The 24728-nt window shown below is 43.9% G+C and overlaps 1 protein-coding gene and 1 non-coding gene across 2 annotated transcripts in view; one reads left to right on the plus strand and one right to left on the minus strand.

Moving 5' to 3' along the window:
* The first annotated feature begins 7020 nt into the window (after positions 1 to 7020).
* On the plus strand, positions 7021 to 7099 carry LOC116533905. The gene has a single exon (XR_004261511.1). It is a non-coding gene; the product is annotated as a small nucleolar RNA SNORD88 (small nucleolar RNA).
* A 3247-nt stretch (positions 7100 to 10346) lies between these two features.
* The window catches only part of HEBP1 (heme binding protein 1), a 28116-nt gene continuing 13734 nt past the window's right edge, over positions 10347 to 24728 (minus strand). The window contains exons 4-5 of the mRNA XM_032253685.1: positions 23427 to 23607; positions 10347 to 10949 (exon numbers count right to left, since the gene is read on the minus strand). Coding sequence (XP_032109576.1) covers positions 10778 to 10949; positions 23427 to 23607 — 353 coding nt within the window. The 3' untranslated portion in view covers positions 10347 to 10777. The remainder of the gene's footprint in view (positions 10950 to 23426; positions 23608 to 24728) is intronic.

The following is a 24728-nucleotide window of genomic DNA, read 5'->3' on the forward strand; positions in this document are numbered from 1 at the left end:
TGCTAGGATTACAGGCGTGAGCCACTGCGCCTGGCCATTAAGACTTTTTTTTTTTTTTTTGAGACAGTCTCACTCTTTTGCCCAGGCTGGAGTGCAGTGGCACGATCTCAGCTCACCGCAACCTAGGTTCAAGTGATTCTTCTGCCTCAGCCTCCTGAGTAGCTGGGACTATAGGCGCCTGCCACCATGCCCAGCGAATTTTTTGTGTTTTTAGTAGGGACGGGATTTCAGCGTGTTAGCCAGGATGGTCTCAATCTCCCGATCTCGTGATCCACCCACCTCAGCCTCCCAAAGTGCTGGGATTACAGGCATAAGCCACCATATCTGGCCCCTACTTTCTAACATATAATGTAATATACTATTAATATTGATATGTCTATTTTTGCTGTCTATATTCCCTACTCTACAAGGCTAAGGAGGTTTGTTTTGTTCACTTACAAACTGAATTGCCTAGGACAGTGCTTGGCATACAGGAGAGGCTCAATACATGTGAGATGAATGAACATGAGAAAGAATCACAAATGTGTTAAGCTAGACGGTGGGCCAAACAGTATAAACAATGAGGTGCAGGCAAAAGTCTGGCTCGTAGGGAGAAATCATAGGGGGATGGGCAAAATGCCTATGGCCTCCCAAGTTCTCACTCTTGGCACTTGGCTGGGCAGGGCTGGAGGCACTGTAGGTTTGCGCTCTAGGAGACATCCACACTCTTTCCCACGCATCCCTCCACTTTCCATAAGAGAAGTTGGGGGGAGACAGGAAACAGTTGTCTGCCTGATCAAGTGCAAATGTGAGGTCATCCCCAAGGAGGGGGATGACACTGTTGCCCAGAGGAATATTCTGAGCTCAGATGATAGTCGCGTCGGGGAGAAAGATGATGCCCGAGGGCCGTCCAGCTAACAAGGAAGATGTCTCCCTACTCAGGGTGATTTCCTGTTTTGGTCTGAGCAAGTAGGTGAAAGGTAGTGCTATTTAAAGCTATGGGGAAGATGGAGGCATGAAAAGGAGGGTGCAAAAGTGCAGTGAGAGTCCAGTTTTGGACGTGCTGTTTGAGGTGTCTGCGAATTCCTCGTATCAATATGTCAAGGAGGTCACTAGGTATACGCTTCTTGAGCATCCTGATTTACTTCTGCATTTTGGTATTTTTCTTCATGTGCCAACTTATTGTTGGCATCCTAAGCAGGTACCAGGCTGGTGGCAGAGTCAGGACACCCTTCCCTATCCTCATTCCTCAGCTTTCTTTCAGCAGTGTCATGAATTGGGAAACACATTCATTCATTTATCCATCCCACAATCATACACAAGCTTTCACTATATACTGGTACTCGGCTGGGAACTGAGAGTACAAAAATAAACAATACTAAATATCAGCACTCAAGAAAATCACATCTAATTGGGCTGATAAATTAAATAGTTGAGATTTATGTGCTGTGAAGTATTTGTAATGTGAAGAAGAAATTAATATTTCCCTGACCCTCCCCTCTCTTCCTACTAGAGAAAGACCTCAAAAGAGGGTGGATCTTATCCATTCCTTAGAAGCCGTTACAAGTGGTACTTCTGCAACTTTTGTTATGTTTAGGTCTGGCACAGTGGCTCATGCCTATAATCCCAGAACTTTGGGAGGCCTAATTGGGTGAATTGCTTGAGGCCAGGAGTTCGAGACCAGCCTTGCCAACATGGTAAAACCTTGTCTCTACTAAAAATACAAACATTAGCCAGGTACGGTGGTGCACATGACTGTAATCCTAGCTACTCGAGAGGCTGAGGCATGAGAATCACGAGAATCACTTGAACTCAGAAGGTGGAGGTTGCAGTGAGCCTGGACTGCGCCACTGCACTCCGGCCTGGGCGACAGAGTGAGACTTCATCTAAAAAAAAAAAGCCTCGGAATTTTTGTTATGTTTTTGTATCAGTCAAAGAGAAATTGTTCAGTGTGTGTCTCAGCAGTGAACCCATTTCTTATTTCCACATTCCTGAGGGTGACATTTTGAAAGTAGATGAGAGGAAGACAAAAAGGAAGTCAAGAAGAGAGAGGGCTGTAAATAAATACTTAGGAGTCAATAGGTCATGGATGCACAGAACCCATGTGCATGATTTTCGTGGTCATGGATGAGCTCCTGTTGGGGGTGGGTGCAAGAACATGATACAGCCAGAAGAGGGTAGAGAACCCCCTCCTGGGGACACCAACATTTAAAGGCTGGGCATGGAGAGATGTGCCTATGAAAGAAGTGGGGAAGTAGGCTGAGGCAGGTGCACCTGGAGAATTGCAGGTCATAGGTACTGGAGGAAGAATACCAGGGAGTAGGAGAGGTCTCCATATTGAACAGTACAGAGGAGGTGCTCAGCCTGATAAAGGCCAACTATACTGGACTTCATGATCAGTTTCAGTCCGGAAAGTAAATGTCAATGAGTGGAGGAAATGAGGGGGAAAGATGTAAACACTCTGTGTAATGTCATTTTGCAATTTATAGAGTTAATGAGAGAGCTGAGATGTACCTGGAAAGCAAGATTAGATTGAAGGAAGATTCTTTTTTGTTCTAATTGGAGAGATGTGAGCATGAATATATGTCAAGAAGGAGGAGCCAGGGACCAGGGAGAGCCTGAAATCACAAGGACAGAATAGATGGTAGAGTGAAATTCCCAAGGAAGTGAGAGACCTGGCCCCCATCACCGGTGACAGGATGAGCTTTGGACAGAAGGTGGAATACCTGATCCTCTGAGAGAGGGAAGGAGGCAAGGGTGGTATTCTCCAATGACCAAAACCCCTCTTCTCCCAATAATTAAATCGACTCCCATGAGTTCATTTCCTCCATGGAGTCTTTGCAGATACATACAAGTGCTGAAGCTTCTTTTTGATTCTTAGAATGGTCGAGGCTTTGCTGGGCTCTGCCTCCAGTTTTAGGGCCCCCCTCATAAGACACATTTTGCTCACACCGGCAGACACCCTGGTGTGAATCCACAATCTGATAGCCTATAAGAAAAGGCTCTAAAAAGTAAGCAGAGACAACAGGATCGCAAACATACATTATATATTCAGAAGTATGTCACAGACATAAGGAGGGACAATAGGCTTGTGTTGTATTGGTGGTACAAGAATTTCTTTTAGCTGAGTTTTACTATATGAGAGAAAACAAGGAATGCTAAATTGACAAGAGGCAAATAGCTTGCTGCTGGGTATCTATGCTGCTTCTGGAGTTTTGATCTCTTGGGGTTTGTTCATTTAAATTCCAGGCAGCAGCACATACCCTAGGGACACAGGGATTATATCACTGCCACTCTGGCTGAGCCACAGAGTAAATAATACAGCGATGAGGGAATACCCACCCAGCATACTCACTGGTAGATTCACACCCAGCTTATTTCCTTTCTTGCTAGCCAGGGACACCAGCCATTGAACTGAGCATTTAGCGTTGTATTGCAGAGCGGATAAGAGCATGGGCTCAAATTCTGACTCTGTCACAGGTCATCTGCATAGCCTGGAGCATGCTAACGGGCCTCCCCGAACTGCCCCAGTTCATCTGTACACGGGGTAGAGATGACAGTGCTAGTGAACACCTCATGGGGCTGTGTAGAATATATAAAGTAGTCCATGTAACGAGTTTGTACAGTGCCTGGGATGTGGTGAATGCTCAATAAATATTAGCTGTCAATAGCTCTTTTTTTTTTTTTTAAATTCCAGCCAATCTATATGAATAGAACTGAGCATCTACGGTACACACATCCTTTATGCTATGGGTGAGGGGTGGGGATTATAAATCATAGAGGAAAAGGTGTGTTCCTGAAGGGATCAGGGAAGAATTCAAAGACTTTTGAACTGGACTGTAAAGGGAGTGGGGATCGCAGGTGTGCGAGCAACGTGAGTGAAGGCATGGAGGAGGGGCGGTGGGGATGTTGCTGGGGAGCCAGCAATAATTCCAGTAAGGAATAACTGGAGGGTAAGGAACCCAAAAGGGAGCAAGAGGCAGGACATGAGAAGAGGCTGGGGTTTGAGCCCACTCTTGAAAATGTTTTTGGCTGGGCACAGTGGCTCATGCCTGTAATCCCAGCACTTTGGGAGGCTAAGGTGGGCAGATCACCTGAGGTCGGGAGTTCGAGACCAGCCTGACCAACAAGAAGAAACCCCATCTCTACTAAAAATACAAAATTAGCCAGGCATGGTGGCACATGCTTGTAATCCCAGCTACTCACGAGGCTGAGGCAGGAGAATCACTTGAACCCGGGAGGCAGAGGTTGCACGTGAGCTGAGATAGCATCATTGCACTCTAGCCTGGGCAACAAGAGTGAAACTCCTTCTCAAAAAAAAAAAAAAAAAAAAAATCAAAAAGTTAGCTGGGTGTGGTGGTGCATGCCTGTAGTCCCAGCTACTCAGGAGGCTGAGGCAGGAGAATTGTTTGAACTAGGGAAGCAGAGGCTGCAATGAGCCAAGATCGCGCCACCGCATTCCAGCCTGGGCAACAGAGTGAGACTCTGTTTCCAAAACAAAACAAAAAAAAAAAGACTTTTTGTTGATGGTCTAATTAATTCATTGTCAAGGAGAGAGGAGGTCTTTTTACCTGAAGTTTGATTATGCAATAGCTTTTCATAGCCTACACCAATTCTTGCCATGCCTTGCCTTCAGTCCACTCCGGCATTTCCAGCTTACATGGTTTGATTCTTGATTCTGCATTTGTGGATATTGTTTGGGTCTGTCCCCAATTCCTTCAGAATAATGTTGCTATAGAAACAAAATTCCTTCTAAAGGAAAAGGCTAGAGCTAGTTAGGAATATAAACTCAAAGGCAAAATCCATGGCATTCAATCAACTGCATACCCACCAATGTGGCATGCTATGAAACTTTAATTACCGTGTTCAAGATCAAAGTAACATTACTCAGGAGTGGAGAAGCCAAATGTAAATTAAGGAGGCCTTTCTTAAACAAGTGATGACCAACTAACTCCCTGAGCTCAGCCAAGCCTTCCACTGTATTTATACACAGTCACCCTATGGCCCTTAAACCCTCACTCTAGCATGAGAATGAGGTGGTGTGCTGTGGGACATACAGAAAAAATTTTACTGGGCGGTGCTCACAAAATACAAAACATACAAGGAATATTCGTGCATCAGGAAGATGACTCTGGGGGAGGGAAAACATCCTCATACGTGCCGATCTGCAGAGGCAGCAGCTTTTTTTTTTTTTTTTTTTAAGACAGTCTTGCTCTGTCACTCAGGCTGGAGTGCAGTGGCACAATCTCAGCTCACTGCAACCTCTGCCTCGTGGGTTCGAATGATTCTTGGGCCTCAGATTCCTGAGTAGCTGGGACTACAGGCACGTACCACCACACTTGGCTAATCACTGTATTTTTAGTAGAGATGGCGTTTCACCACATTGGCCAGGCTGGTTTGGAAGTCCTGACCTCAAGCGATCCACCTGTCTCTGCCCCCTCAAAGTGCTGGGATTACACGTGTGAGCCAATGTGCTTGGCCGAGGGAGCAGCCTTAAGGCTGTGGTCCTGAGCATTAAACCTACAGTTTAGATTTTATTAATATCTATATTCTTCTGGTTACTGCTTTCCAATTTACAATCTAAAATATTAGCCATATGCTCTAATCCAGGCCCTAGAGAGGTGGGAGATGGGGCCAGAGGGTTTTTTCATCAGCTCGTATTTTGGGAAAGATACTGACAAGATGACTGGGAATCAGGAAAAAAGATAGCTTTACTAATCCACAGATGGACAATTAGAAATCCTAATCTCATTGGTTCTGTTTTTCATTCCTAAGTCCAGAACAAGGATAAACTTACTTCATTTCCTTAGCCCCTATCCCCTTTTTCTCTTAATTAACTCTATCACTATCATCCAGGAACCTGCTATGCCCTTGCTGTGGGTAGGAGACTGAAGAAGCTTCCTCCCTTCCTCACCTTGACCATGCTCCACTATTTTGGGTTTTCAAAGGAGAAACGGAGAGAGATGGGGGAAGCAGGAGACATCAAAAGGGGAGGCAGCTAGTGCTCCTGAGCCATATGCCTTGGCTCAGAAGTGAGAATAGGCTGGGTGCAATGGCTCACGCTTGTAATCTCAGCACTTTGGGAGGCTGAGGTGGTTGGATCACTTGAGGCCAGGAGAACGAGATTAGCCTGGCCAAGATGGTGAAACCCCAGCCCTACTAAAAATACAGAAATTAGCTTGGCATGGTGGTGCACACCTGTAATCTCAGCTACTTGGGAGGCTGAGGCAGGAGAATTGCTTGAACCCCGGAGGTGGAGGCTGCAGTGAGCCGAAATTGTGACACTGCACTCCAGCCTGGGCAACAGAGTGAGACTCTGTCTTGAGAAAAGAAAAAAAAAGAAGTGAGAATATAGAATTAAAGTCTTTACGACCCTCTGCAATCTGGCCTCAACCCATCTCTCCAGCTATTTCCCATCTTCCCAAACTCTTGTCCTCAGGTATATATACTTTCTCATAGTCCCCTTTCAGAAGACACGGTTGATCAGCTACCCCAAGCCATTCCAGATATTCTTCTTCCTTGCTGCTCCTCACTACCGAGGCTGCAAAGCCCAACACACTCTTCCTTGCAGCTATGGGTGGCCCTGTGTGTAGCTTTGGCCCACCAAAGAGAAAAGTAGAACTCTGATGGGGAAATTTTTGGGAAAGCTTCTGTTTCTTCATAAAATGGGACAGATGCAACTGATACAGCCTGTCCTCATCTCCCTAATTTCCTGCCTTGAACATGGATGAGATGACAGGAGCTGCATCAGCCACTTTGCAGCCACCTTGAGGGAAAGAGAAAGACAACTGCAGAGAAGTCAGCATTGAGAACTGAACCTGCCTCTGGATTTCTTGCTATGTGAGAAAAGAAAACCTTCTTGGTTTAAACTCCTGTTGGTTTTTCTGTTACAGCTTCATGCATTCTCGAATGATGTATCTCTGAGCTAGATGCTGGGCATACAATGGAGAACAAAGCAGGTATGAGGATCCTCCTTCTCAAACTTACAGTCTTGTGTGAGAGACAGAAAAAAACAAAATGAATAAGTTAGAAAATTACATCCCATGATGTCCAGCACTGGGCTCTGATCACTCCTGAGGACACAGCGTTCCCCAAGACCTTTGACACCTGGGGATCTGAGACAAAAAGGAAAATAATTATATAGCTGTTTGTATTACAAAAAACAAAAAATATAATGGTATGATGGATAAGTATAGGGGAGACTGACTCTATTTTAGCTAGAGGGGCCATTGAAGGCCTCTTTGAAGAGGAGTGTTAAGTTAGGATCTGTAGGATGAGAAGATCTGGCGATTTGAAAAGGAAGTGAAAAGGGTTTTAGGCAGACAAAATAGCTAGTGCAAGGGCCCTAGGGTAAAAAGGGCTGTGTGTGTTCAAAGTCCACTGTAGCAGAAGGGTATTAAGGGAGAGATTGGAAAGAAAGAGTGATCAGAAGAGGCCAAATCATACAAGGCCTTGCAGGTCATAAAATGGAGTTTGAATTTTAGTCTAAGTGCAAAATAAGAATTTTAAAGCAAAGATCTGTTTGGAAGTTGCATAGAAAATGTGTCCAAGGGAGGCAGGAGCAGAAATGAGGAGGCCAGTTAGAAGGATGCGGCAGGACTTCAGGTAAGAATGATGGTGACACATCCTAGGATGGTACCAGCAGAGATGGCCTCGAGATGATTTAGGACTTGGGTCAATAGAACTGATGTAGTGTTTGACATGCACCGATTACCTTCTTCCTTTTTCATTTTCTGACATCATTTCTCCTATGTAACTAGCCACTTTTGAAAAATCTTTGTCAGCTCTTTTCTTCTGTTTGTCTATAAATATTAGGGTTCCTCTGAGTCCTTACCTAGATTTTCTTCTCTTCTTACTCCCAGCTTTTCCGCGGAAGAGTTCATAATTCACCCACTCCATTAGACACTTGTGATTTCCAAACACGTCTTCACATTAGGCTTCTATCTGTAGCATCAGATTCATACTTTCAACTGTCCACTAGATAGCCTCACTTGGATGTTCTATAGGCCTAAATAACCCTTGTGGACACAACTTGCCAATCAATCTGCTTCTTGCCTGTGCTCTTTACCTCAGTGAGTGGCAGCCCCCTCCACACCCTTGCCCAACCCCAAATCCTGGTCATTGTACTAGACCCTGCAGGGAAGGAAAGATTTTTTTTCTTAAGTTGTGCAGCTTGGGCCTCTGAGTTGAACTGCTAAAAGATAGATTAACAGGGAAAAAAAAGATTAATAGGAAAAAAACCATAGAGTTTTTATCTGATGTTAATATTTCTATATGGCAGGATGGGCGTGGTGGCTCATGCCTGTAATCCCAGTACTTTGGGAGGCCGAGGCAGGTAGATCATCTGAGGTCAGGAGTTTGAGACCAGCCTGGCCAACATGTTGAAACCCAACTCTACTAAAAATACAAAAATTAGCTGGGTGTGGGGGCGCATGCCTGTAATCCAAGCTACTAGAGGGTGCTGAGGCAGGAGAATTGCTTGAACCTGGGAGGCAGAGGTTGAAGTGAGCCAAGATCATGCCACTGCACTCCAGCCTGGGCAACAGATGAAGACTCTGCCTCAAAAAAAAAAAAAAAAAAAAAAAAAAAAAAAATTCTATGTGGCATGAAAAACTTCACAGAAAAAAGAAAAAACTCTGAAGCATTTAGACTTGAGAATTGTATATCATTTAAAAAAAGAAAAAAACATTGTGGAGGCCAGACAAAGGAAAAAGGGGTTTGGGCTGGTAGGGGGATGGTAAAGTGACTAGGAAACATATTGGGGAAACTGATAAAAGATCAGGGTAACTTTAGTAAGGTTTGTACAGACTTATCTTGGCACTGACTCCCCATCCCTGGTGATAAGCATGTTCCCCTCTTCCTAGTACAACGAGAGCACCCTTCTCAGGGGAAATTTACATACTGCTTTTAGGTAGAAAAGGGGAGGGCAGACAGCACTTCCTGTACCTGCATTTTTCCATTGCCTTCAGCTAAAAATAACCAATTTGCCAAAGTGGCATAGTTTGGTGCAATGTTCGGATTCTCTTCAAACCTTTTCCTCATCTCATTCAGTCAGTCACCAAGTCCTGTTGACCTCTTTTCTTGCTCCACACTGTCTACTTCTCTCCATCCCCACTGCCATGATCTAGTTTTGGCCTCCAACATCTTTCACTTACTCTTGTGACTGGTCTATCTCCAGTCATATCCTTTATCCAGTCTATTTTCCACGCTGTAGACAGAACTTTCTTTCTAAAACATGATGGTATCATGTTCCTGCACAAAGCTGTCCATGCATTTTTCAATTTTCTTAAAACAAAATTTAAACTCTTTGACATGTAATAAGGCCTCTGTGGCTGCACTTTTGTCTTGGCTCCAAGGCTTCCCAAGTGTGGGAGCCTGTGGGACCCTCAGCTTCCTCATCTGTGTGTGGGAATAGCAGTTCCTTCCTCACAGAGTTGCCCATGGAGTAAGTGGGGCAAGGCATGCAAAGCTCTTGGTATGATGTCTGATAGTTAAGGCTGAGTAGCTGATGGTTTCACCCTGGATCTTCAGAAATGGTCAAAGCCCATCCCTCTGAAGACTACTGAAAGGACTCCCGGAAAGATGATGACGTATACTCTTGCTCCTCTCCTTAGGAAACCCCACTTTATGTCCAGTAAGAACTCTTCATGGTGAGGATTAAAGCTCACTTTTCTGTTTCCTATATAAACAGGAAAGGGGCATGGGTGGATGCTAAGGTGGGTTTCTCCCTGAAAACCTATCCAGTTGTCCTAGGGAGGGCTGCTGAAAGCATGCGGCCCTAGCACACCACGAGGATCGGAGTATCTTCCACATGCCCTGGGGCCCACTGGGAGCTTCGTCCTCCCTTGCTCACTCATGGGCTCTGCTCCAGCTCAGCTGCCATCCTGCTTCCTGCTCACAGCCTTGTATCTGTGTCTTTCTCTGCAGGCCAAACCGCACCGTTTCTTTCATTCCTATCCTCTTCAGTTAATGAAACTGGTCCCCAGCTACATCTCATCTCATCCCCCTGAACCAATCTTCCTGGCAAATCTCCCGTCTCCAGAGCTGTCTGTGCACCACAGTGTGATGATTTTTCTTCTCAGTCTGCTCTTGTGACTCCTGGAACCGTTTGCCGGTCACAGCTGCAAACATGATCTTCAACTTATGATCACAGAGTGCTACCCAACAGTTATGAGAAATGTCTAGTTTAGGGATGTTTAAGCCTATGTGTGGTGTGTGTCCTGGGATCTTTGGGTTTATATTTGAAGGACTTGGGAGCTCTAAATATAGAGTTCCTACTATGGTAAACACCATCATAGTACGCACACTGATATTACCTTTAGGACTGCTGAACCTTGGAAATAATTGCACTTATGATTTGTCTTAGCTGTTTAAGTCAAAGCCTTTTATTTTTAGTTTTTCTCAAGACAAAGCTCTTATAGGAATCACAGATGAAAGATCAGGCACAAATCACATTTCCCCCTTAATAACAAAATACAAATTCAATAATTTTAGAAAATCAGTTTTTAGTGACCCAGATGGCTGGAAAAAAGCTGCCAGGATTTTTCTGGTCTACTGCAGAATTTTCTAAATCAATGAGAAGGATGCTGCCTATCTTGGCTGTGTTCTTTCCCACCGTGAGAAAAGAGACAGTATATGGAGCATGCTTTTTTCAGAAAATTGGCAGTAAGTAGCTCTGGGGGAAAGTTGGTTGAGTTGGACTTGCAGTTGGAACTTGGGAAGCACTGTCCCTTCCTGTCCCCCTGAGGAAGGAGACACAGAGGCACACTTCCAGGAAGTTCTCAGCTCAGTGGGTCACTCATGTCTTCAACAGCCAGATCTCATTGCGTCGTCCATAGGGCTTCATGGGAGGGTCATAGCCGGTGCAGAAGTAGATGTCCCCCCTGTAGGTGGCTGTGCCCTCCAGGGCAGCACGCAGCCGGGAGGCATGAGCTACATAGTCTGCTTCCTTGGCATAACCACCAAACTGCCTGAGGATTCAAGAGCAAGGGCTGGTTAAGAATGGACATGACCTTTGAGAGAGCAGGAATCTTTGGAAAAAGGAAGTCACTCACCACGCTTATTATGACAAGCATACTAGAGAGGTAAGACTGGGGACTGAGTCACCACTTCCTAGATGGGTTGATTTTACCTCTCTCAGCCTAAGTTTCCTCATTTGAAAAAGGAGATACATATTTCTTTTTCCTCCAAAGTTATGAGTGTTAAATGCAGTAATGGACGTGAAAAACTCTAATGTGAAGCCTGAAACACAGTAGCCGAGAATAAATGTGAGCTTCCCTTTCTTTCCTGTAATCTCTCAAGGGGACAGAAGGCTTGCTTTCCTCAAGGCCAAGCCTTCACCCTCTTCTCTGGCTCCCTCTACCGCCCTGCTGCATCTCTTTTCTGCTGCTCTGTCACCACCTTGGGAAGCAGGAAGAATACAGGGGATTTTGGGCAGAGCTGCAGCAATGAGAGTGGGGGCTAATGCCCATTCCACAGCAGAGAAGCTGTAGTGACTGGTCTCATCACAGCAGCGACCTGAAGCAGCTTCATTCATACATACAGCTAGGCTAGCCTGGGCAACACAAGACCCTATGTCAAAAAAAAAACTAAAAAAATAGCATACCCAGAGCTAGCCAGGTGCGGTAGCTCACACCTGTAATCCCAGCACTTTGGGAGGCCGAGGAAGGTGGATCACCTGAGGTCAGGAGTTCGAGATCAGCCAGGCCTACATAGCGAAACCCCATCTCTATTAAAAATATAAAAATTAGTTGGGCGTGGTGGCGGGCACCTGTAATCCCAGCTATTGGGGAAGCTGAGGCAGGACAATTGCTTAAACCCAGAAGGCAGAGGTTGAAGGACGCAATCTTGGCTCACTGCAACCTCTGCCCTCTGGACACAGGAATAACACAACACAAAAAAAAAAAAAAAAAAAAAGAAAACAAACAAAAAACCCCAGAGCTAACAAGGGCAAAGACCCAAGGAAATCTTAGGAGGGCTCCACGCAAGCTTTAAACATGCCCCAAATAAAGAAATCACTTCTCATAAATCCTTTCTTCTGCTCAAATCATAAAAGCCTTCTTTTTCTAGCAAGGAAAGAAAAGAGACGGTTCCTAAATCTGGTATTTCTTTTGATGGCAGAAATTGGGGACAGAGAAGCAATAAAGCCTTTCTTTTCAAGATTATTATTCTCTCCCTTACGTCATCTGCCTCTATTCCAAAATTCATGCTGTAGTCTACGCTAAATATACCACTCTAAATCTGGGTTGCACTAAAATTTTTATTAGAGTCAAGTACGTCCCGACTTCTAATGAGCTGTATGACTAAAAAGTCTGAATTTGCACCAGGCCAAGATTAGGCCAAATAATGCATTATTTTTGATGGAGTCCTCTGAATCATGCTTTGCTCTTTTACAAGTGGTTAGTCATGCTGGACAAGAATTCAGCATGTTGATTACAGGATCACTGATGTGAGTACCCAGAATGTTGTTTGTAATGGAGTGGCTGTTCTTTTTTCTTTCTTTCTTTTTTTTTTGAGAAGGAGTTTTGCTCTTGTTACCCAGGCTGGAGTACAATGGTACGATCTCAGCTCATTGTAACCTCCGCCTCCTGGGTTCAAGTGATTCTCCTGTCTCAGCCTCCTGAGTAGCTGGGATTACAGGCATGTGCTACCACATCCGGCTAATTTTGTATTTTTTATTAGAGATGGGGTTCCTCCACGTTGGCCAGGCTGGTCTCGAACTCCCGACCTCAGATGATCTGCTCACCTCGGCCTCCCAAAGTGCTGGGATTACAGGCGTGAGCCACTGCGCCCAGCCGGAGTGGTTGTTCTAATGTCTGCACAACAGCTATAGACATGGATAAAACTGAGACCAATTTTGAATAGTGGAGGCTTGGCTCTTCAACTATATCAAAGAGATTAGAAGGCAGATGAAGAAAGTTGGGCTCTAGCTTCATTGAGGCTCAAATGAGAGGAAACTAGGTTAGTAGACAGACGATGAACATTCAGGAAAGACTTTTTTCAGGCAATAAAAGCCTGTAAGACACTGGTGTTTTTTATGAAGAATGTCTTTAGATCGAGAATCATTTGTCTGAAATGAATTGGGTGCTGGAGGTGGAAGTAGGTGTTGAGTGCTCTCGGCAGCCCCTACTTGTGCAGTGATACTGAATAGTTCTCTAGGAAAAGGGACAATCTTGGCTCTTTAAGTAATGATTTTGGAAAGTTCCAAAGAAGTGGTCCTCAAACGTCTTCCTTCATCAGTTAGAGGCAAAATAGCTAGTGCGTGCTCAAATCCTAGCTCTGCCCTTTCTAGGTCTTAAGCTAATTCTTCAGTTTCTCAGATCTTCGGTTTCTTCATTGGTCTAAACAGAGATAGTGATAACATCAATCTTCAAAGGCTATGGTAAAGATTAAAGGAGAAAAGACTGCACAAACAGCTCAGCGCAGAGCCTATCACATAGTAAGCTCACAACAAACAGTAGCTATTATTGTTACCTGCAATTTGCTCAGAACAGCCTTTTAATTCCCTGACTCCAAGGTGAGGGACATGATGGTAATCTAAAGAAATATCATGCAGCTGAGTGTTGTGTGCTTGCAGTCCTAGCTACTTGGGAGGCTGAGGAAGGAGCACTGATTGAGGCCAGGTGTTGAGGCTGCAGTGTGCTATGAGCACACCTGTGAACAGCCACTGCATTCCAGCTTCAACAACCTAGTGAGACCGTCTCCAAATGAAATAAAGCAAAACACAATATACAACTGAAAAAAAAAAAAGTAATATTATGAGCTGGCTCAATGAACAATTCTCACTTTTTCAATTAGGCCTACTCTTAAAATGCTATGTGACCTTGTAACCCCACTCGCTAACCCCATCCCAATCTTCTTCCTGTGTTTTACTTTTTCTTTTTTTTAGCAGCATTTATCACCTTTTAATATACGATATAACTTACTCATTAAGTTTACTGTTTATGGCTTGTGTCCTCTGCTAGAATACAGGCTGCACAATGGCAGAGATATTTGTTGCTTTTTGGCCACTGATGTACACTGAGCAGCTAACATAGTGCCTGAACACGTTAGACCCCGTGGTTAAATGAACAATTCTGGGATAAACAATAAAAGCGATGTCTTCAGGCTGCAAGAGCTAAAGATGACAGCACTTAGGACCGAGTGAATGAAGTGTTTATGTAAGTCTGTTGGCCCCATATTCACTCACTCACTCATTCACATAATAAACATCTGAGCACACACTAAGGGGACAGTGGTGGGAACTCAAAGAGGAGAAGTGGATCCACTGCAGCCAGGTGTGAAGGCCTTGAATGCCATGCTAAAGAGTTTGAACCGGATCCTAGATGCACAGGTAGACCACAAAAGAGTTTGTTTTGTTTTGCTTTGTTTTCGGACAGAGTCTCACTGTCACCCAGGCTGGAGTGCAGTGGTGGGATCTCAGCTCACTGCAACCTCCACCTCCTGGGTTCAAGCGATTCTCCTGCCTCAGCCTCCTAAGCAGCTGGGACTACAGGCATGCACCACCATGCCCAGCTAATTTTTGTATTTTTAGAAGAGATGGGGTTTCGCCACGTTGGCCAGGCTGGTCTCAAACTCCTGACCTCAGGTGATCCACCTGCCTCAGCCTCCCAAACTGTTGGGATTACAGACATGAGCCACTGTGTCTGGCCTTGAAAGGGTTTTAAAGTAGAGGACCTGCACGATCCAACTGTGTTTTGGAAGGATCCCTCTGGTGGCAGCAGAGGGACAGAGGAAATGACAAGGGGTTGAGAGATGTGGGATCACTGGAGCCCAGGAACAGCTAAGTGTGAGATGATGAAGGTGGGAAAAAGACAGATTTGAAAGGTGCCTGGATGTGGAGGGAGGTGAGAGAGAGGAAGGAGGAGAGGATTCCCCAGGGCTTCTAGTTAAGCCTCTGGGTAGAAGCAGATGCCACTAATCTGAATAGGGATTAAAAGCTAAAGAGTAGCATTAGGCAAGAGGGGCAGGTATAGGGGGTGTTCATGATTTGGTATGGGGGCATGTTAACATTAAGGTCCCTCTGTGAAATACATTCATGCAACAATTATTATCTAAATGTGTGTCTGACCAAGTGAAAATCTCCTTAGACCTGGGACAGAGCTGGAGTTAGATACCGATTTGGGAAAGAGACGGCTCTAGTGACAGCAACTTGAGAGTCCCCAGAGAGTAGGTCCTGTCTATAATCACGGTAAGGGGTGACATGAGGTAGAGATGTTGTGCAAACAGCAGGCCAAAAGCTTGCTCCTTAGAATCCTAATATCTAAGGGGTAGGCAGAGGAAGAGGACGGGGCAAAGGACAGTGAGAAGGGGCTGAGCAGCAGAAGGAAACCCAGCAGAGAGTGAGACACAGAATGTCCTCATTCAGGGATTCCTAAAATTCACTCTGGGAAAACCCCCAATTCTTTACATTTATTCCCAGGCAGACTGAAATGCTGGTAACGCTGATAAAATTTCCCCTATTGCTTCATCATGGAAGCCTTTTACTGGAAAACAGACAAAGCTGGGTGGCCTATGTGTTCTCCTCTCTGCTAATTTAACTAACTCACACTTACTCCCATCACAGAACCACACAAAAAAGCCAGAAACCAAACCCTACCAGGAACACAGCCTTGGTGTTGGAAGGGAGCCTAGCTCTGGCTGACACCACTTGTGTTCATAGACACATTGACTCGTTTGTTCCTGCCTTAATTGGGACATGGAGCACAATAACAGTGGGCCCACTGCTCTCTGAATTCACATGCGTGCTTGAAGGTGAGCTAAGAAATGCTCATAAAGTGATTTGAGCTCCTAAAAGAAATAAACATGAAGTCTATACATTATTTTTGTAATCTTGAAAGAAGCTCTCTTCCAGGGCAGTGTTTTTATCTCACCCAATGTCAGAGCTCAGTATTCTGAACAAAGAATTTGGTTACCATGGGAACCGAGGAATCTCACACATACCCACACCCCCTGATTCCAGAAACATAAAAGGAGCTGACTCAAAAGGTCTGGAAGAGTTAGAAAGGGGAAAGATGACACAGGCCATAGGGAGGGCTAGTGGAGGGAATTAGGGCTTTCGTCCAAGGAAGCAAAAAATCATAACGCGTTATCTTTCAGGGAGCGTCTGGTGCAGGCATGCAGGGAGGAAGAAAATATGACTCTGAGCTTGACCATTCAACTCCGAAACTTTAACAATCAATGGATTAACACACACTGGTGTACGGTCTGCTGTGCATGCAGCTCTGTGCTAGGCAAAAGAAGTATCAGATCAGGAACTGACAGCCTCACAGCAACAGGAAGAAAGGCTTAACATAATAAGCGTTTCATTCAACCAGGCTGGCCTTGTGCTTATTGAGTTGAACATCACTGAGCACAAAATGTAAGCCAGACACCTTAAGAGCTGTAAGGATGATAAAAACATCTCTCTACCCTTGCAAGGTCTAAGTGTAGTGGTCAGGAGAGAAACACACACAAAGATTATGCTGGCTGGAGGGAAATGCTGGAATGAAGGTGGAAGGTAATCCAGAATGTTCTGGGAGTGGGGTATAGCGAATGATTGGTTCTGACTTAGAACATGAAGGGAAGGTATTAAGAAAGAGGTGATATTCAGGTTGTATGGGAAGTGAAAAAGAAAAAAAAGAAAGGTGATTTAAAAAAAGAAAGAGGCGATATTAAGCATGTATTGAGTATCTCTAGGTTTTTTGTGTATGTGACCTTGCTGGGAAATGGAGTATCTCTTCTTGATGCTGGCAATGAACAATGCGACAACCTTCTATCCTCACAGAGCTTCCAACAAACAGAGGCTGGGGAAGGGGTTGAGAGGAGCTGGGGGAGTGTGAGCAAAGGTCTGGAGGTGGATGCTGTGTCTGGAGAGGGAAGCATCTTGGGTGGTGGCAGATGGGACTCTCTGAGATCAGGTCGATGTGGGAGTGGTGCTGTGTGTGGAGGGTGGTCAGTGCCATCACAGGGCATTTTCACCAGGCTTTACTGCCTGGTCAAACATTTGGGACCCAAAGTTGACCCACCCTCTCCTAGCACCCATCTCCTAGATGCTAGAAATGAAGCATCGCATTACTAGCTGGGCTTCTGTTCAAACCCCAATATCTGGTTGGATGGGACTGAGGCCCCCAACCAGAGCTGAGCAGCCTCCAGGGAGGCTCAGTTTCTGAGCAAGGACAGGTGATCAGTCTGTGCCTTAGGCAGGTGGTTATAAAAGGACACTTTAGAAGGGTCAGAGATGGAAAAGCTGGAAGCCAATGCCATGGCGATTGTTCAGGCAAGAGATGACAAAGAGCTGTAACAGATGAGTGGGAAGGAAGGGACAGCCAGGAACTGACTAGGACGAGCCAATAATTAGATGCAGAAGTGAAGGAGTCAGAATCACACAGAAAAGGGTGGGTAGGAGGAGGAAGGGGACCATCAATAAGACAGAGAACACAGAAAGGGATCTGATTTTGCATGGAATCTGCATTGTGTTTTGGACGTGCTGATTTGGGAGATACTTGAAGAGGATTATGTGGCGACGCCTCCTGGGAGCTGGAAATGTAAGGCTGGTGCTTGGGAGAGAGGCAGCATGAGACCTGCTGACCTGGGCATCACCCACAGAGAAACAGAGCCTGAAGCCCCTGCCTGGTGGGAGTTTATAAAAGACTTACAGGATAACTGACAGCTGTGGGGGGAGAGAAAATGACAATTAATTAGGCTGAGACACCAAATCTTATCATTAGCAAGGCTTCTGGAGGTGAGATGGCTTACCTATTAAGAGATACTCAATAAATGTTTGTCAAATCAAACCAAACTTCCCACTTAGGGCAAACATCACATGGCAAAAGTGTCACCTGTTTATCCAGATGGCACTTGAATTCTTCCAGGGGCAAGGACATTATCTCATGACATCCATACCTAAAACAGTTCCTGGTACAGAGGAAGCGAACAAGGAATCCATTATCTTTTGAATGAAGGGATGAATGAGTAGGTAAATCACAGTGTCTCAAGGTCCACGCTGAGTCTGATGGGATATCAAGACATTAAGGGGCGATAGACAGAGGTCAGGCTGGAGAGTTACCAACACACTGGTGACAACTGAAGCTATGATGGGGACCAAGATCTTTATGGGAGAGAGCAGAGACAGAAGCACAGGAGAGGCAAGGGTGAAGCTCTTTTGTTCATATATCCATTTACCAACTTCTTTGTTTTTGTTTTTTATTTAGAGATGGAGTCTCATTATGTTGCCTAGGCTGGTCTCAAACTCCTGAGCTCAGGCGATCCACCTGCCTTGGCCTCCCAAAGTGCTAGGATTACATATGTGAGCCACCGCAATAGCCAATTCACCAACTTCTTATTGAATACTTGGGAAGCCTGCATTCCAGTGGGGAGAGGGCAATAAATAAATGGGCAGATAGAGATATATAATGCAATTGATGATAAGGGAGGAAAAGCAAAATAAAGCTGGATAAGGGGACAGAAATGGACAGGGTGCTATTTTCAATAGAACGGCTGGGCAAGGTCCCTTTTAATTGAAGTGAGAAGGCAAAGCAAGGGTGCTGAGTAAGACTAAAAACCCTTGGTCCCAACTTCCTGTGGTTACAAACAGGGTTGAATTATCTAGGAACATGGGCAAACACTGGTCTGTAAATCTCCTAAGTGGTAACGTGGGAACCCCGTAAGGGTTTAGCAGATGAGCTCTTTCTTCCAAACTTCTTTTTCTCTAGGCTGAACTTCCCAAGCTACCAAAGGCCTCCACTGGGGCCCGGTCATTTAGAGGGAAAAATGACATCAGCAACCCTAGGTGGTGACAGCTGACAAAGTTCTTTCAAATGCACAATGAAACCGGCCTTCACAATCATATTTTATAGATAAGAAAACTGAGGCTCAGAAAGATTAAACAACATGCTGTAAGTTATAAAACTCATAATTACTAGAGTTGAGGTTCGAACTCTAGTGTATCTGCAGTAACTTTGACTTTTTTTTTTTTATCGTTAATTCTCATAAAAAGATCAAAGTCTCAAAGGGCAGTAAAGTCAGGAGGAGGAGAATAGGCTAACATTTACTACCTCAGCATATGATCATTCCTCAACTAGCCACTTGATGTCACTGCAGAGTCAGATGAGCATTCAAAAGTACTCTGCAGTGATCTGTGTAATTTCTGATTCTGTTGAAAGCAGTGTTAATGAGATGGTGGAAGGCAAATGTCTAGGATTGTGTAGGTATTTACAGATATTATCATATTTTATCCTCACAACACTGTAAAAGCTAGATACTCATGCCCATCTTGCAGATGGGGAAACTGAGGCACAGTGAGGCTGGCAATATACCAAAGATTATGGCCACTGAGTGATGAACTGGGTTGGAGCATAGGTCACCCTGAAAATAAACTCCTGGTTTCCAACTTTTTCCTTTATACCTAGACATTTCATTTAAACCATTAAAGTTTCATTAAAACCATCAAACTTCTGCTGTTGGTCCCTATTGAGAACCTGGTGCTGAAATGAGCTGAAAAGGCCAAACTTTAACCTAAGTGCATGGAGAAAGGACAGTAGTCTGGAATGTCGCCGCTGGTCTAAGTGAGGATAATTCTATTGCCTCTTCTGAATACTAAATATATTCTAATAGTGCTATTTTTTTTTCACAGCATTTTATTCATCTAAAAGCACTGGTAATTAACAATGCAAATAAATGTATAATCCCTTTGTAGACATCTCTTCACAAGGTAATAAAGAAGGAAGGCTGAATGAAGGATGCCAGGCTTTCATTTTAGAATTAATTTTGTCATTGAATGCACTCACTGCATTATTTGATAGAGCACTTTTTGCATTTGAAGGAGTACATTTGCCTTCCACCATCTCATTAACACTGCTTTCAACAGACTCAGAAATAACGCAAATCACTGCAGGGTACTTTTGAATGCTCACCTGACTCTGCAGTGACATCAAGTGGCTAGTTGAGGAACGATCATACGCTGTGTGAGAACTCTGTGTTAATTTCACGGAGCCACATTAGACACATTTCGTACTTTCATCTGTTTAGATTTCAGAGAGTTAAAAGGTAAGAGTCACCAACCTGCCTTTGATAGTACCCTTTAAATAGATACCCATTCCCACCATAAGAAACCAGCGTTCCTTAGAGAAATGGCTAATGCCAGCTCTAAGGCAAGAAATGCTAAGATGTGCTCAAACCATCTCATTATACCAGAAAGCCAGGGAGCTAACAAAGACTACGGGAGGTGTGTCAAAAGGACCAAGAAACCAACTTGAAGAGGTTTCCGCTGGCCAACGGTGGGGCAATTGGAGCATCAATAAGAATAATAACTCCAACAAACTGAAACATATCAAATATGTTTAAATTCATACATTTATAATTACACTCAAAAAAACAAACATGCAGACCACCTCACCTTTGGAAGATGTTACAGAATGAAATTATCATTCTGAAAACTGGTAAAGAAAAAGGTATTGAGCAAGCACGTATCTTACTTTTTCTATACGAAATAAGGGAAGCCAAATAGTAAACGAGGGGAAGTTTCTCTTCACTGAAATATTTCAGGTAACAAAAGAAGAAACGTTATCATTTTATGGACTCTAATGGAACAAGGCAATCTAGGCAATGATGATCAATGGTGACCAACATTACTCAATCAGGGGCAATCAGACACTGTGGACCCCTGAAGGAAGTAAATACCACCACCTAGGAAATATTCTTGCCAAAACTTCAAATACTTCAATCTGATCAAGCCTTTAGTTCCAACTACTAATTTACAGGCAATATGGGGGTCAGAGGGACCTGGTAGAATGGCATGGAAATGCAATCAGCAAAATCTAGACTACAGGGAATAAAAGGACAACTGATCCATAGATGGCAAGGAAGAATGTAAAGGTGTGCTGGTAAAGAAATTCACAGAATAATAAAAGCTTAAAAATGTACAGTTGTGTGTACCTGTAATACAGCTACTTGGGAGACTGAGGTGGGAGGATTACCTGAGCCTGGGAGTTCAAGGCTGCAGTGAGCTATAATCACACCACTGCACTCCAGCCTCGGCAACAGAGCAAGGCCTTGTCTCTTAAAAAAAAATTTAAAAAAAGCAAAAAACAACAACAACAAAACTGGGTGGGATGTGGTGGCTTGTGCCTATAATCATAGGACTTTGGAAGGCCGAGGTGGGCAGATCACTTGAGGTCAGGAGTTCGAGACCAGCCTGGCTACCATGGTGAAATAAAAATACAAAAAGTAGCCGGGCACGGTAGCACGTGCCTATAATCCCAGCTACTCAGGAGGCTGACGCAGGAGAATTGCTTGAACCTGGGAGGCGGAGGTTGCAGTGCACCGAGATTGTGCCATTGCATTCTAGCCTGGGGAACAAGAGGGAAACTCTGTCTCCAAAAAAAAAAAAAAAAAAAAAAAACACTGACCAATTGAAATAGATAGATCTGAGTTGGATCCAGATTCTAGCAAAATATTAAAACAAATGATAAGAGAATGGTGGAAATCTGAGCTCTGAATATTTTATATTATAAAGTAATGAATTACTATCAAAATTTTAGAAGAAATAAGGTATTAATGATTATATTTTTAAAAAATCTTTAGTAGTTACCTGAAATATTTATGTATGAAATAAAATGTCTGGAATTTGCCTAAAAATAATCCAGGGTAGGGCTGGGTGGATGCTGTGAAGATACACATGACACAGAATTGGCTTTGAGCTGATCATTGCTGTAGGTAGGGAATGGGCACATAAAGTTTCATGATCTTATATGCTTCTACCTTTCTATAAGTTTGAAAATTTCCATACTAAAGAGTTAAGGACAAAAGAAAAAAAATTATATCCACTTATTACCCTGGGTCTGGTAAAACAAATGATCAGAAACCAGCCCCATCTGCTTGAAGTCTTAATGTGAACTGATTCAATCATGTTTATCTCATTCCTTATGAAATAAGAATGAACAGAAAGAAGGAATAATTGCTGAAACCTGCTTCAGGTCATAAACATTAGGTAATATATAAATAGTATCTTAGTAAATACTGAAAGATATTTAACAATAATCCTATAATGTTACATTACATGCATGTACATACACATCATATATAGGAGGTTATATTATCAGCATTTAACAAATGGAAAAGCTAAATTTTAAAGTGGCTGAATAACTTCCCAAGCATCATCCTGCTATTATGCAGTAGAGCTGGAAATCAAATAAAATACAAGTTCATTATATTATACCTGCTGCTTCCCAAACACAGGAAAGAGAATGGAAAAGACAAGCAGATATCTAACCCAGGGTGCAAGATTTAAGGAGGTGCTCACTCTCAGTTCCCATCCTGCACTTGGATAGCTGTGAGAGTGAGTGCTTCCTTAAATGTTGCACCCTAGGTGCTTTACTTCTTCACCCTAGGAAAATATATTGTTAATTTGCTTTCTCCACAGCCTCTGCAGGGAAGCTGGGAAGTCTGAATGAGGACTGCAGAAGAAGCACAGGAGCTGAGGCTCTGGTGCCAGCTCCCAGCTGCATTACATTCACTGTCCTCTGGGGTCACCTGGCCTAGGACTGCCCTAGACCTAATGTGAGCAGTGAGGCTCACATTCTCAGAGCCTTCACACCTTCTCAGAGCTCCAGGGAAAATGGTCCCACCAGCAGGTGCAGGGTTGCAGCAGGGCAGCCAAGTTGGTCCCTGAAAGTGGACCAACACTCAGTCCTGTGCAAGATTATATGTATATGAATTTTTCATGAGGTTGCTCCTGAGCAGAACCAAACCACCTATGGGTGCTTCTGGTGAAGACCCTGGTCTTCCCCTGAGCCTGGTTTGGTGCCTGTCACATAGGAGGATTTGAACAAATATGGGAAGGCATCAATGATCTAGAAGAGACTTGGTTTCTGAGGGCAGGTTGCAGCCCGAGGGATAAAAACTGGTAACCACTTGCACCTGCTATTCTCTATAGTCAAGGGAACATGACCCCACATGAAGTCCTGGAAGCAGGACCAGAAGGACAGTAGAATAGATGTGTGCTCTGCTTAAATGACTACCGCCCTGGAACAACAAGCAGGGTGGCAGCCCAGCTCTGGCAAATGCTCCCTGCTCTCTGGCATTCAAAGGGAGTATGGGGTAGAAATCAGGTATTCTTTAGCCCTTTATGCTTCCCATGTGTCCATGAATCCAGACCATGGCTTGACTTAATATATTTGCTGAGTCTCCCAGAACCTTGCTATGGCTAATGTAGATATTGATTGTAAGCTTAAGCAAAGCTTAAGCTCTACCCATCAATTTGACAACTGGCCAAGGCATTTATTCTGATAAAATACAAATGTGTGTGCGCTGCAGCCTGAATAAATTAAAATGAGAAACTGTTAGGAGTCAGTATTTTCTATTTAAATTAATGCCATAAAAATTTGATGTAAATGCTTGCTAGAGGTGATGCAAGGAGTGGTTAGGGAATCAAGCGCCACCCTGGGATGCCGGAAGGATAATCTCCTTACGTGGAATAGACAGTGATGCCTTCCCGTTCCTCAATCTTAACGCTTTTGTCACTGGGAGCTGGTGGGTCGCTTTGAAATTGGTTTGGAATCCGGAACCAGACTTTTAATTTCTTCTGCAGAGAGCCATCTTCATTGGGGAACACGGCAAAGGAAATAGGGACTGTCATCCCCATCCCAATTCCTGAAAACACAAAAACACCGAGTGGGGCAGGGATTAGAGGCAGAGCTTGCTCAGTGCTGTGGAAGACACATTAGTTCCATTCTTCTTTCAAGGCGGTATCTTTTGTTCTTGAAATTAACAGTAAACATTTTAAATGTTAAACATACATAGAAATACATGAATACCTCTTATTTGTATACACTGGTGGTAGGAGTACCACCAGTACACCAGTACAACTCTAAAAAATTATTTGGCAATATATATCAAGACTGTAGATTATCAGTATCAAATTTCTTTCTTCCTCTCTCTTTCCCTCCCTCCCTCCCCTCCTTCCTTCCTTCTTTCTTTCCTTACTCTTTCTCTCTCTCTCTTTTCTTTTCTTTCCTTCCCTCCTTCCTTTTTCTTTCTCTCTTTCTCTCCTTCTCTCTCTCTCTTTCTTTTCTTTTCTGTTCTTTTCTTTCTGACAGAGTCTTGCTCTCTTGCCCAGGCTGCAGTGCAGTGGCACGATCTTGGCTTATTGCAAACTCTGCCTCCTGGGTTCAAACAATTCTTGTGCCTCAGACTTACTTCCAAGTAGCTGGGATTATAGGTGTGTGCCACCATGCCCAGCTTATTTTTGTATTTTTAGTAGAGATGGGGTTTCCCTATGTTGGCCAGGCTGGTCTCGAGCTCCTGACCTCAAGTGATCTGCCCATCTTGGCCTCTCAAAGTGCTGAGATTACGGGTGTGAGCCACCATGCCTAGCCAGTATTCAATTACTTTCTATTTAAAATATCATTTTTAAGGAAATCATCTAAAACATGGAAAAGGTTATAGGTAATAAGATATTCGTTACAGCAGAATTTAAAATTCTGTTCAAAACAGGAGTATGTCTAGGTAAATTATAGACACATGATGCAATATAACATAGCTATGAATTATGCTTAAGAAGACTGTTTGGCAGTAGTGGAAAATAATTATGAAATAATAACTAACAGAAGCAGGTATGTAATTGTAGGAACACAGATTACATTAAAAAGCCCTAAAAATAGCCGGGCGTGGTGGCTCAAGCCTGTAATCCCAGCACTTTGGGAGGCCGAGGCGGGTGGATCACGAGGTCAAGAGATCGAGACCATCCTGGTCAACATGGTGAAACCCCGTCT

The sequence above is a fragment of the Sapajus apella genome, unplaced genomic scaffold (genome assembly GCF_009761245.1).
Source record: "Sapajus apella isolate SASKATOON/1434 unplaced genomic scaffold, GSC_monkey_1.0 scaffold84, whole genome shotgun sequence".
Lineage (NCBI taxonomy): Eukaryota > Metazoa > Chordata > Mammalia > Primates > Cebidae > Sapajus > Sapajus apella.